This window comes from Saimiri boliviensis, chromosome 9, assembly GCF_048565385.1.
Source record: "Saimiri boliviensis isolate mSaiBol1 chromosome 9, mSaiBol1.pri, whole genome shotgun sequence".
Taxonomy (NCBI): Eukaryota; Metazoa; Chordata; class Mammalia; order Primates; family Cebidae; genus Saimiri; species Saimiri boliviensis.
In genome coordinates, this window is record NC_133457.1 from 42,466,062 (window position 1) to 42,479,378 (window position 13,317).

The 13,317-nt window shown below is 36.7% G+C and overlaps 1 protein-coding gene across 6 annotated transcripts in view; it reads right to left on the reverse strand.

Moving 5' to 3' along the window:
- NEK10 (NIMA related kinase 10) overlaps positions 1–13,317 on the reverse strand; it is a 237,027-nt gene that overhangs the window by 143,273 nt on the left and 80,437 nt on the right. For 5 of the 6 annotated variants that reach the window (XM_074405757.1, XM_074405756.1, XM_039480208.2 and 2 more), the window contains 6 exons: positions 12,011–12,113; positions 11,789–11,917; positions 11,135–11,272; positions 8,271–8,316; positions 6,095–6,216; positions 5,855–5,957 (listed from right to left, as the gene is read on the reverse strand). In XM_074405757.1, the coding sequence (XP_074261858.1) occupies positions 5,855–5,957; positions 6,095–6,216; positions 8,271–8,316; positions 11,135–11,272; positions 11,789–11,917; positions 12,011–12,113 (641 nt within the window). Of the gene's footprint in view, positions 1–5,854; positions 5,958–6,094; positions 6,217–8,270; positions 8,317–11,134; positions 11,273–11,788; positions 11,918–12,010; positions 12,114–13,317 lie in introns of those variants that run through there. The other variant, XM_074405760.1, reaches the window with a different exon arrangement.

Consider the following 13,317-nt stretch of genomic DNA (forward strand, 5'->3'; position numbering starts at 1 on the left):
TTTTAAGAGCCAAGGCATCGTTTCTCATGTTCTGTCTTTCCTGCCTCTGTGCTGTAGAAGCAAGTACAGAGTAAGCTCCCTCATTGGCACATAATGGACGTGTAGCATTAGCAGGATAGGAATCTTGTTAAGTCAGGGGCAGACAACCTTTTCTGCAAGGCCAGATAGTCAACATTTTAGACTTTGCAAGACCCATGTGGTTTTTGTCATATATTCTTTTTTTCAACAAGCATTTAAAAATATAAAAACCATTCTTAACTCACAGTACATATCTAATAGGCCACAGCTCGATTTGTCCCACAGGCTATAGTTTGCCACTGTTTTAAGCTGTTGAGACTTTCAGATTACTTGTTACTTGTTACAGTATTTTGCATATACATTCTAGCCTTAATCACTCTGCAATAGAACTATAAGCTTCATGAAGACAGGGTTTATGTCTGTCATACTTTCTGTGCTCACTTGCAGGATGTGGCAACTAGGAAAGTAATTGCAGAGTGAATAACCTAAGTCTTCCCCACAAGACCGTGAGCTCAGGGAGCAGAAAGCACGGTTTTCATCTCATCTCTCTCCCTGCAATGTCTGGCATGTGATGCCATTTGATGAGACTTGGAGCCTTTGATACACTTTACATGGAATCAGGTTTTCTCTAGTTGTTGCCATCAGAGCCGCTGCCAAATATCACTTGAGAAACAGAAATATGCACAGCCTGTTTGTTTGCAAGATGAACATGTGACCTTCCGAGTCATGTACTAAAGCCCATATCTGAACTCTATTAACTACAATTAAATGAATTTTGTTTTTTTCTTTTTTCTTTGAAAGCAGAGGAGACAAGGGGACATGGAGGGTTTACATTAAAATGTGGGTATTTGAAAAGGTCAAGAAATATGGAATGGTGGGTTCAAGGGTGAGGTCACTTTGACCATATTCCCTCAAGAGTCATTCTGTAATGTGATGGCACAATACAGACCTTACTTGGCAGGCATTTACAGTATTTAGGGCAAATGTTGACTGTGTTTTACCCCATGTGCCACTGAAATGGGGTTTGTTCCCTTATGTGGCTTCAAAGGCTGCAGATAAACGCAGGAGCAAGACCTGAACGAGTGTCACAGCACATGTCATCAAAAGATAGTCTTTCAAATGAAAATATATTTAGACTTAAAAACAGCTAGCATTTGTAAAACTAAGCATAACAGAATATGTGAGTACTTTCTACTCTGCTTCCTCATGAAAGCAAACTCCAGCCAGCAAGGCTTACTATAACTAATTGCAGACCATCCTCAATCTTACATTTAATTCATCTATATTAAGAAAAATGAGAAGATGAAAATTTTGGTTTTCCGAAAGCTTTTTGTTCTGATCACATTTTCGGCACACTTTGTCTCAGGCATCTTCAACATCATTTGGCAATTATGTGTTTCTTTTCTGGAAGTAAATAAACCTTCCAGCACAAACAAAGAGAAACATAAAACATAGCAAGGCTGCCCCTCTGTGGCGACATGCTCTCACGGCCACGACAGCCAGCCTGTTCTCATAGGCTCTACCAACTGCAATTGCATTCAACTTCCTAAAATATGGAAATTTTACACACTTCACTTTATATTAATGCTTCAGGGTTTTACCTTAACCAGAATCGCTCTTAAAAATCAGAGACTAATGGACGTATCTACATTATATCAATAGAGATAGACACTGAAAACATTTCAGCACTATTATAATTAAAATCTTTTTAAAGTATGACATCAAATCTCTGTGGATTATCTTTTCAGTCATAAAATCATTTTATATTCACTAAAAATAATGGGAGCACATTCATGACCTGAACACACCATTGTTTTAGCGACGGGAAATGAGACAGGCTAGGATTCCATTCTGAGCTCACTGCTCCCATATCTGAAGGCTGCTAGCCTCACCAATACGCCACCAACACCTGTGCTGCTTCTTTATTTGAGACTAGGAAAATACTGCTGCACTTAAAGATAAACAACCTTAAAATGTGGAAGTAATTTTTTAATTTTATAACTCCTAAGTAGAACTCTGATAAATATTAATAAGATTGAATAAAATGACATTAAGGGGCAGGACAGAGAAGGACAAAACAAAGATTTGCTTATTTTGGTAAAGCAAAGCAACTTCTTCTAGGGAGTCCCATATGACTTGAATGCAAGTAGAAATATATGTATTTCTTAGAGAGCCAACATGAAAATAGGATGTCTTAAGTCAAATGTGTAGACTTAGAATGTAATGTAACTAGATTGCCCATTTTGGGTTAAAAGATGGGTTGATCATATGCTTTCATCTCCTTTAAATCTCAAACCCTGCTAAAATGAAAAAAAAAAAGCTGGGAGGAGGGGATATTCTTTGGAATATTATTAACCCACAGAACAATGAGAATGGGCTTGGCAACAACAGAGGATGAAATATTCCAGTAAATGTGTGGCAGATGGGAAGTAGATAAAGATGGTCATATTCAGCAGAGCAAAAATCCCACCCATGTGTCTAGAGGAGTAAGGCTAAGGGGAGCCAACTTACCCTGAAGAGCCCAGGGTGCCATCCAGGGGAGAAGAGAAGCAAAAAGCTCAATACATGGAACTGAGATCAAGTTCCCAGGTGCCCTCCCACACGCACACAGCCAGCAAATCAAGCACCCTCTGCCGCCAACAGAAAATACTCATTTTTCAAAGAAATAAACCCAACAAGGAACCAAGCGCAGTAGAATTCAACGAAAATCTATAAGCTGAATGCAGTTCCCTGAGCCCCGTTTGTCCATGCTGCTCCCGGAATGACAGCAAACAGGTGCACATACCCCCAGGCCAGATACTCAAAGAGTATTCTCTAGGTAAAAAAAAAAAAAGTTTGGAGACTGATTTTGGAGTCTTCAAAGAAAAATGTCCATTTTACTATAATGAAGGCCACCAGATCACAGCCTCAGCTGGAACTCACTGGGATCTGACAGCCTTTCTCATGCCTTCCTCAAAATTACTAAAGGCCAGCCCAGGGTCACAAGACAGTTGAAGAAAGCCCCCAGCCAGAAAGAGAGATAATAGTAAGAAGGAACAAAATGTGTATATTTACTCCTACTAAGTGTTATATATGTATGATGTGTGTGTGCACACATATATATACACACATGTATATACACACACATATATACACATACACACACACATACACACACACACACACACACACAGCCTCAGAAGATAAACAATTCAGGATGCTAAAGAAAAAAAAAATCTATATTACCCTGAGAGAGAATAAAAACAATATTCCATAAAAATAAAACATAAAATAAGATAGAATTTTTATAAATTAAAATATTATAATATAAATTTAATATTCAATTGAATGAAAAATAAGTTGAAGAAATAACTCAATTACATCAAAGAGACAAACACTTAAAAACTAAGAGAATTATTTTTTAAATTAGGAGACCCTTTTGTACATATGATATCTGAGACTAAAAAGAATTCCAAAAATGAAAACAGAGAGAGTGGAAGGGAGAAAAGTTGTGAAGAAATAATGCAGAAAAACTTCCCAGGACTGAAGTTTTAAGTCTCCAGAATAAAGAGCACACCTAGCTACAGACACATTTAATTTTAAAGGCCCATCCAAAGCAGTGGATAAAGGGAACATTCTGAAATTTTCCAGAGTGATAAAATAGCTCATGTGTCAAGAAAGAAGCATCGGAAGAACACTGGATTTCCTGACAACACAACTAGATACTAGAAGACTGGAGAAATGCCTTTAAAACTTGAGAGAATAAAAACTTTCATCTGAGAATACTACACCAAGCCGAACTACTAGACAAATAAGAGGGTCCCATAAAAATATCTGCAGCAAGCGAGTATCCAAAAACATAACTCCCAAAGCAGTCTCTGTTAGCAAAGTACTAGAAGACATACTCCAGCAGAGCAGGGTACTTTACAGAGAAAAAGCCACAGAACATAAGAAACAGAGTCTACAGTCCGAAGGCGAACAGATAACAGTTTCATGACAATGGCTGTGCAGCAGGCCTAAAGGGAAACCCAGAGTGCACTCCAGCAAGCAGCTGCAGGAACGAGGAGTCCAGGAAGGCAGAAGTGGGAGCACCAGTTTGAGCATGTGGACATGGTACTGAGAGGGCTTTATAATTCTTCTGGAAGATTTGAAGAAAAGTAAATGGTAGGTACAAAGAAAACCAGGAACACAAACGAAAAAGAAGGCAATCATTAACCCTAAGAAAAACAAAACAATCTGTGAGAGAGGATAGGTAATCAACATTGAACAGTAATTACAGAGCGCTAACAATGTAAACATTGAATATTGACTTAACATAGAATTCTGCTGTAACTGTACTGGCAGGACGGTAGATGGGGAAGAAGAAGAAAGAAAACTAAATTTTCACCTATTACAATAGAAAATCAAATACCATAAGAAAAAGAATACAAAGTGGAAAAGTGGCTGTTTTGTGAGAACAGAACTAGGGGTTTCAAAGGAGGGGGCCATAAAACTGTTTTTCTCTATAAGCTCTTTATTTTGCAAACTATTTGGGTGCATGGTAATAATTAAAGAAAGTAAATGTAAGTTTAGAAATAAAAACAGGCTAATGCAATAAAAGATTAAGCTTAGTACATTTCAATGTAATGAAAGGAAATGATTAAAGCTAATCTTCATAAGAAAATAAAATGCAAGGCTGGCTGCTACTCAGACAATATGGCCTGAACAGCCATTTAAGAAGAATTAAACATATTTTTTCTGTTTTACATATACATAACTATATTATATATGTATATATGTACTATTTGCTATAAAATTAAAACACAATTTATAATAATCCTTATTAACTTATAAATTGATATATCAGCATATAAATATGTCATCCTAAGCTAAAAACTTAAAGTTATGATTAAGAATTAAATAACTGGGAAGAGAAAATAAACCTTCTAATTTGCAAAATTTTACCCAGAATTAAGCCTACCTGCTATAGATGAAAAAAATTGTGATTAAAAATTCTGTTGAAATATATAAATGGCTAGAGGTTTCATAGCCCTCCATATGTACATTTGTCACTTATAAGTGACAGACTATAGTAAAATGGTTCAAAACAATGTGCTTATGTGGTGGTCCAAAAAGCTTTTGTTGATGAAGCAGTGTTCTACAGTAAGAAAAAAACCTCAAAACCATTCATTTTGGAAGTAAATACTTAAGTATTCTAAGAGTACTTCACTCTCTCATATGGGCAAAATATAGTTCGGTCATTTAGAACTATACTAGTCACTGTCCAGCATGGTACCCACTCATCACATAGGAATGTCTAAATTAAAATTTAATAAAATTTGGCCAGGTGTGGTGGGGTCACGCCTGCAGTCCCAGCACTTTGGAAAGACAAGGTGTTGGATCACATGAGGCCGGGAGTTTGAGACCAGCCTGGCCAACATGGTGAAACCCGGTCTCTACCAAAAATACAAAAATTAGGTGGGCATGGTGGTGGGTACCCAGAATCCCAGCTACTCGGGAGGCTGAGGCACAGGAATCACTTGAACCCAGGAGGTGGAAGTTGCAGTGAGCCAAGATCGTATCACTGCACTCCAGCCTGGGCGACAGAGCAAGACCCTGTCAAAAAAAAAAAAAAAAAAAAAAAAAAAAAAAAGAAGAAGAAGAAGAAAAAACATTTAATTAAAATTAAAGATGTACTTCCTCAGTCACACTAACCACATTTCAAGTGCCCAATAGCCACATGTGGCAAGTGGTTACCGTGTTGGACAACATAGACAGAGACCATTCCCATGAGTGCCACGAGTTCTGTTGGACACTACTACTCTAGAATAGCATTCAGGAATTCGTTAGTTAAAAGTTTAAAAATGTTTATACTTACTAACTGTTACTTTGTCCTTATCCCCCAACATAATGTTGTTTGGCGTCAGATCTCTATGGACAATCCTCTTCTCCTTGTGTAAGTATCGAAGAGCTAAGCACAGCTTGAAACAATGAATAAAAAACACATTTTATTTCCCACAATGTACATAAAGCCAACAATGATTACTGCGCATGTCTCTAAGAAGCCAGCTCAGAGCTTTACTGTTTTAAGAAAAATTTAGTGAAGGTAAAAGCGTACCTGTATAAATATTTTCCATAGTCTTTCTTCTGTAAAATGGCGCTGTTTCTCCTTCAAAGAACTGAAATGCTCTCCAAGCGGGGCTCCTTCTATAAGCTCCATAACTATGTACAACCTATCATCTATACAAATATCACAAAAGGCCATAGAAATTTAAACTCAATACAGACACCTTGAAATATTTTATGAATGAGAGTTCAAGCGTCCCAATGTCTGTGCAGGTCACTAACACTAAAGGATTAGGGGTGATGTGCTAAAATATGGAGCCACTCAGCCCGGAAGAAGTGAAGGTGAGGGGGTCTTAGGAAAACTGGGACCCAGCAACAGTATCTTCTGGCTACAGGCAACCCCTTAGCATGACTTTATACTGGCAAATATTATCATTTTCTATGTATGCCAGGATGTGGAATGATTGAAAGGCGCCACAGAGAACAAGCAAATGATCTCCAGTCACGGAGGATTCCCTGAAGAACATGTAAGCCCATCCTTCCTCCCAATGATTGGAAATTTACCCTCAGATCAAGTCAGACGGTCAGAAAATTGCATTTTCAACTGCATTGTTTCATAGTCTGATAGATTTACCTTACAGAATTTTACACTGGAATGATTCCATGGCCTTGCAATGACACAGTTGAAAATAACACACATGAGAAAAATTTCTGTTATACCTTTCAAGAGCAAAAAAAAAAAAAAAGAAAAGAAAAGAAAACTGGACTTCTCCAGGTTTTATCTTATAGCTACGGAGAATTTCATGACTCTTTGTCTTTTTGCTTCGGATGCCAAGAAACAAAAAAGTAAATTCTACTTCCTCCTGTAAAACCAATAGGATTTATTAACAATGGTATGTGATATGTGTCTTCTGAAACTTTGGGATGTATATAAAATGTGTGTGTAGAACATATTTTCAAAAATGGAATCATACCATATATGTTCTGCAATGTATGCTTTTTTTCATTAAGCAGCCTTATACTTCAGTGCACACAGATCCATATCATTCTTTCTGCTGGTTGCATGGTTTTGTACAATATGGGTATATCATAATTTATTTAATCATTCTCCTACAGATAGACATTTATATTGTTTCCAATTTTTCATAATTTTGAGAAATATTCATTCATGTACCAATATTACCTCTAGCTTTACTTTCAATTTTCTCATCCTTCATACTTCTTTATTACAATTTCCTAATCTATTTTATCATATTTTAAGTATTTTTAAGCCATTTCCATTTTTTTTTGGAAGCAGGTAGCATAAAGGTTTTTGTTTTTTATATTAAGACAGGTTATGTCACTTCAGTACAAGTCAGAAGCCAACCTTGACCTTTTTTGAAGGGATATGCAGTAAATTAGAGAAAATTATTCTAATATCAAGAATAAATGGGTAAAGGGGACAGAATTTACTGCATGAGTTTTAGCACTGAGTTTTTCTGAGTCATCTAAGGGAAGGGAGATGTGTAAAATCATAACAAATGCCAAAGTCACACACAAAAGATTTTCTTAAGTAACAATAGCACTGAAAAAGAGGTTGCCTTGTAGCTTTTTCCTTCCAGTGGAGATTTATTTTGATATTTGATATATGACACATATCATTAAAGTTTATCAATACTTACATTATTTCTGTCATAGGCCCTATTTAAAAAACAAAAAAGAGCGGCTGATAGCTTTATCTCAACGTTTTGGTTGGAGCTCAGCATTCCATCCTGCAGAAAGCAACCCTGCCTGCCTGCAAAACAGTCTAGGCTCCATCGCCACATTGTGGCATTTATCTGAACTTCAAGTAAAAGACATCTCAAAGACCTAGCTCTCGCCAACTTTGGGAAGGGAAAATGTCACCTGAGTCAGCAAAAACAACTTTCTTTTCTTAAGGAAACCTCATCCTTTAGTTTTCTTACGTCCTGATCCTATTGAGTGATTTTTTTGCATATGAGAATGGCAATAACTATTTTGGTTTATGTGTCTTTCACACGAGCTAAGTATTTCACAACTATCTTTAGGTCATTGACGAGATCACTGTTTGAGTAGTCAAGAAAGTGATCCTTAAGATCATCTACTGTCATCTTAATAAAAAAGGTCAATAAAATAGTTGATTAGGTTTCTTTTGTGACATTCTAATATACAAAAATAAACATGACAAAAAAGTTTTCTTATTTAGAAATATCGTGAAAACTCATACTTACTTTCCAGAAATGTTTTGTAATAACGTACAATGTTGGGATGATAAAGCTATAAGAAAATAAATAACAAACATGTATTGCACTGCTTCAAAACACAATTTTTTCACTGACTACTCAGACGTCATATTTGAAAACTACAAAAAATTATATTTATTTATAAAACTAAGCATTTCAAGATCTCATCGAATTGAAATTGTGATTTTTTAAAACTTGTGGCTTAAAAATCAGTTTGAAAATACCAATCCTACATGGCTTAAATAAAATTTAAAACGTTCTATCACCTGACTTTACTACCTAACTTAGCCAAGAGAAATATAGAGGTAGAAGAAATATTAAGAATTCCTTTAGTACTCCTTGCCACAATCCCACACACAGACTATATAAAGGAGAAAAACAAAATGAGGTAACTTCTGTTGACTATAAATATTCATTGTTCTTTATCTCTCCCTATCATCTAAACATTTATGTAGAGTTTGTGTCTATTTACACCATTCCTTTATATGCTCTCCAAAATGATTAGTAGGAAAATGGCATAATCTAAGAGTTAACTCAGTTTAAATCATAATAGCAATTGACAAGGATTTCCTCCTTAAACAAACTTTAGTCAGGCTCCTCTGAGTCCTCTTGGTGACTAGGCCTCATCCCTGGTCTGTCAGTTTTAGCAACTTGTATCCTGCTAAGTCAGTTTATGGAAAAATCTCCCACCCTTGACATCCAATTAAGTTTCTCCTCCACTCACCCTTGATATCTAACCAAGTTCCTCTTAGTAAACTTCCACTCACTGACCCCCTCACCCCGACCATTGGCTCTGAGTCCCTAGCTGTTCTGTCCTTGAATTCAGAGTTGGGTTCAATCTTTCTCCTCTATTCAATAGTCTGACTTCTATTGCAAGAGTATCGAATAAAGTCTTCCTCATAATTTTTTAAAAGTCTCTAGTGCAATTTCTCTTCAATATAAGTTAAGGATGTGAGTAGAATTTCTAATTTTTTAATTTAAAAAAGCTCATTTGCTAGAAGAATGCTAATCTTTTGGTAGCTTTTGCTTCTAATTTGAGTTTCTAGATGAAATTTGTCTTAGAACAGTCACCATCACATCAACAAATGGCTTGCTGACATCTTCTCAGTCTTTCGGAAAGATTTTTGCAGGGACATTGCTAGCTATTCACCAAAAACCTACTGTCCCCCTGCTCCACTGCAATACAGTTGTAGCTGGACATGGCTTCCCAGTTAGAGAGGACTTCTCAGCCTCCCTTGAAGCCGGGGGCGAGGCTACCACTCAGTTCTGACCTATGGAAAGTGAGAACAAGCATGTGCACTTCCTGCGTGAACCCTACACATTGGGAATGGCCCTCCATGCTCCTCCTCATCCCACCTCGGATGTGATCATGGCTATGGCAGTTTCAACCACACAGAAGACAGTGTGCTAGGAGGGGACAGCACAAGAGGAGAGGGAAAAACCTGCATTCCCAAACGATCCCATGGAGCAGAGAACACTATCAACCTGGTTTACTCACTTTGGCATTGTTCTATGAAAGAGAAATAACCCACTGTCCGGTGAGGCCTCTTTTTAAGCACTGCACTTTGGATGGTTAAGCTTAATGTATTCTACCATTCTAGTCCCATTTGTTTCTCTTCTGCCTGCCACTACCTCCTCCTTTAAGGACTCAATATATCCTCCTTCCCATTAGTTCAACCCTCTAGTGAGAGAGCAATCTTGAGTAACCTGGAAGCCCAAGCACATGCCTCCCAGCTGGCCCTAGTCTGATAGTTTCTTTTCTTAGGAAATTGTGCTAAAACAAATAATCTACTTCATCATCTAGCAAATGGCCAGCAGATTTTAAACAATATGGTGCCAGGTAACCAACCAGAACCATATTCTGGACCTGGCTTACCCGCAAGGACTATAACCATATTTGGGTCCAAATGTAAACACTGGACTGGCTTAGGTCAAAAGCCCTGTTCTAGCCTTGCGCTACAATGAAAAAGCACATTGTGGAAGGCTAGATGACCCCACAATGAATAAACACATGAACAGACTTTTTAAAGCCTAGTGTATGAGTATATAAAAGTCAACTATAAAATAAACTATTAATGATAATATTTACTATAATATATAAACTGGAGTAGAACTATCTATTTCGATGAACAAAAGTCACCATATTTATGGAATTCTTTACGTCCCAACACAGATGCTATGCAAATGTGACCAGTGGAGGACAAAAAGCAGCGAAGCTGATAGCGCCACAGGAATTATAAATGAACAGTATTTGTAATGAACGTGCAAATAAGGGAGGCTGAAAAAGAAACCAATGTGTTCTCGGCTCACACAAAGAAATCCCATTTCTCTTTGGAATGTTTATTCTTCCTCCTCAAACAAACTTCCTAATGAGAGTTAACTGAGCTGTTACATTATGTCAGAGCATTCTGCGCATGCCAATAAATAATAACCCATCTTGGAAAATCTACATTTTAGATTTAATAAGCCACATTTGAGGAATGTTAACAGCTTGGTTCCACTTGAAAAAAGTCAGGAAACTCTTAATCATATTTCTATGTACGTAACCAAGTAACCAAATATCCTAAAATATAATGAGAAAAGAATAGATATGCTCACAATGAAAATAAAAGGATTTCTCATCTCTGATGCATTCTGTGCCATTAATCCAATTGTTTTGCATCCATGACCCAATATAAACTCCAGAAAGTGTTTTTATGCTTCAGTGTCAAGCCTTAGGAAAAAAGCTGGCAAAAATATCACTGCTTCAATGTCAATTATTTCACATAGAACTTCTTCATAAACAGCATGGACAAGAACAGCACCACAACTCTACTTGCTTGCAATGACATTTATTTAAGAAAAAAACTTACCTGTTCTTTTATGATTGTTAACTCAGAAACAATATTCCTTACGCTGCTGTCTCGATCCTTCTTATCCTTTCCAAATGCTGGGTTATGTACATTGACTTCTTTCATTGCTAAAAGATTTTGACCACTACGCTTTCTAACCTAAAATAAAGAAGAACAATAACAACAACAACAACAAAAAAGGAACAGGATAAAGAAGGTGAAGGTAGAAAGGGGAAGAAAGAGATAGACTTACAAACTCACATGAGTAACTAAGTCATACAAATAAGTCACAGAGCATTTAAAGTACCAGCTGTATCTACATTAAGCTCAGCTCAAAACATTGGTGTCTCCTGGGTCTGTCTGCATTACTTAATAGCGATTTTTAATTTAGAGATTGTGTCATGCATTGGGACAAGCTATTCTGAATATTTTTGAGAGAGATTAGTAATGCCCTTTGTCTTAAAAAGTCAGTGGCCAATTTCTAGAGCTGACGGCTAAAACAATATTAGTGTGGCCATCTCTATCTGTTTGACAAAAACAATCATTCTGATTTTCATGTCTATTTGCTCGCTTTTGTTCTATGACAAGAGTTCCAATTCGATTGAGTATGGGTGTGCAAGTGTGACGTCCGGTTTGGTTGGGAGCATCAGAAATGTTCCCCGAGGGGAAAGTCACCTTGTAAACACAGCCAAAAGCTCCACTTCCAAGATGATCCAAAATTGCATAGTTGCCTATATATTTCCAAGGAGCTTTGTTCTGATTAATGCTCTCAATATTTTCAGCAATTTGCTTCAGTTCATCCTCCTAATCAAAATAGAAAAAGGAAATGTGTTCCTGTGATAAGTTCCATCCCGACTCCATAACAGCCAGCCAAAATACTGAAAACTCTGGACTTACTACTAATAAATTCAACTTCGATACCAATTCTTCATAAGCACTGATATCACGTACGTAATGTCCTATGTCGATGAAGATCTCAAACAAGTCTGTGGGGAAAAGTCTACAGAAAAGATTACACACACTTAACATAGAGCTTGGACACTACTGGCCACTACTTTCCTTTTGAACGCAGCTGATTCGCTGATTAATTACATGAAACAAACGTAACTGCTTCTGGTTATCAACAAAGTTGGGAGAATAATACTTCCCAACGTCTCTTGAAAAAACACACTATTTACAGTTTTTGAGGGATAAGAAAAAAACAAATGGAGAAGAAAGTTCTAGAAATCTGCTGCACAGCCTTGTGCTTATAGTCAACAATATTGTACACTTAATGTTTTAAGCAGGTAGATGGCATGTTAATATTTTTACCATAATTTAAAATTAGATATGATACAGATTATACAAAAGCCTTTTTTGTAAAATATTTGGGGGTATAAGTATTGAATATATTAGAAGGAAACGATGATTGGGTGTTTTCTGAGTGTGGAGCACTTTCACAAATGTCATTTAACTCCGATTTTAATAAGAAGTAAATACTAACCCAACTTTTAAATGTTTTATGAAAATAAAAATACCGGTACATGAAAAATAAAGCAAAGAGATTCATTCATCATTCCCAAGACACTGGTTTCAAGAGCTTTTAAAATATTTGAGTTCACTAAAATGGATGGTTTGGAACTTTGAAATGAAAGATTATAAAGAATAAGTATCTGGGTGCAATGGTCACGTCTGTAATCCCAACGCTTTGGGAGGCTGAGATGGTGGATCACCTGAGTTCAGGAGTTCAAGACCAGCCCAGCCAAAATGGTGAAACCCCATCTCTACTGAAAATACAAAAATTAGCCAGGCGTGGTAGTGAATGCCTGTAGTTCCAGCTACTCAGGAGGCTGAGACAGTAGAAACAACAGAACAAGTCTGTGTCAAAAAAAAAAAACAAAACAAAAAAAAAAACACACACTAATTTTACTTTATTTTTCTCTAAATCCAAGCATCTTATAGAAATAAAGTAATAACATCAAATGCTTCATGCTTTCTGCACTTGATCTCAGCCAAAAGGCCAAAAAGCAATGTTCCATGCTTTCCGAAAAAACAAACAACAACAACAAAAAAAACAGTATATTAACTCAATACTTGATGTCTATTCTGCCTAATCAACAAAATTTTAATAAAAACTTGGGCCTATGATTTTGGCTAATCCACCCAACTAGATGGTGTGCAGAACACCACTGAGAGAACCAGTGTTTTCTTCCCAAAATGGTGAC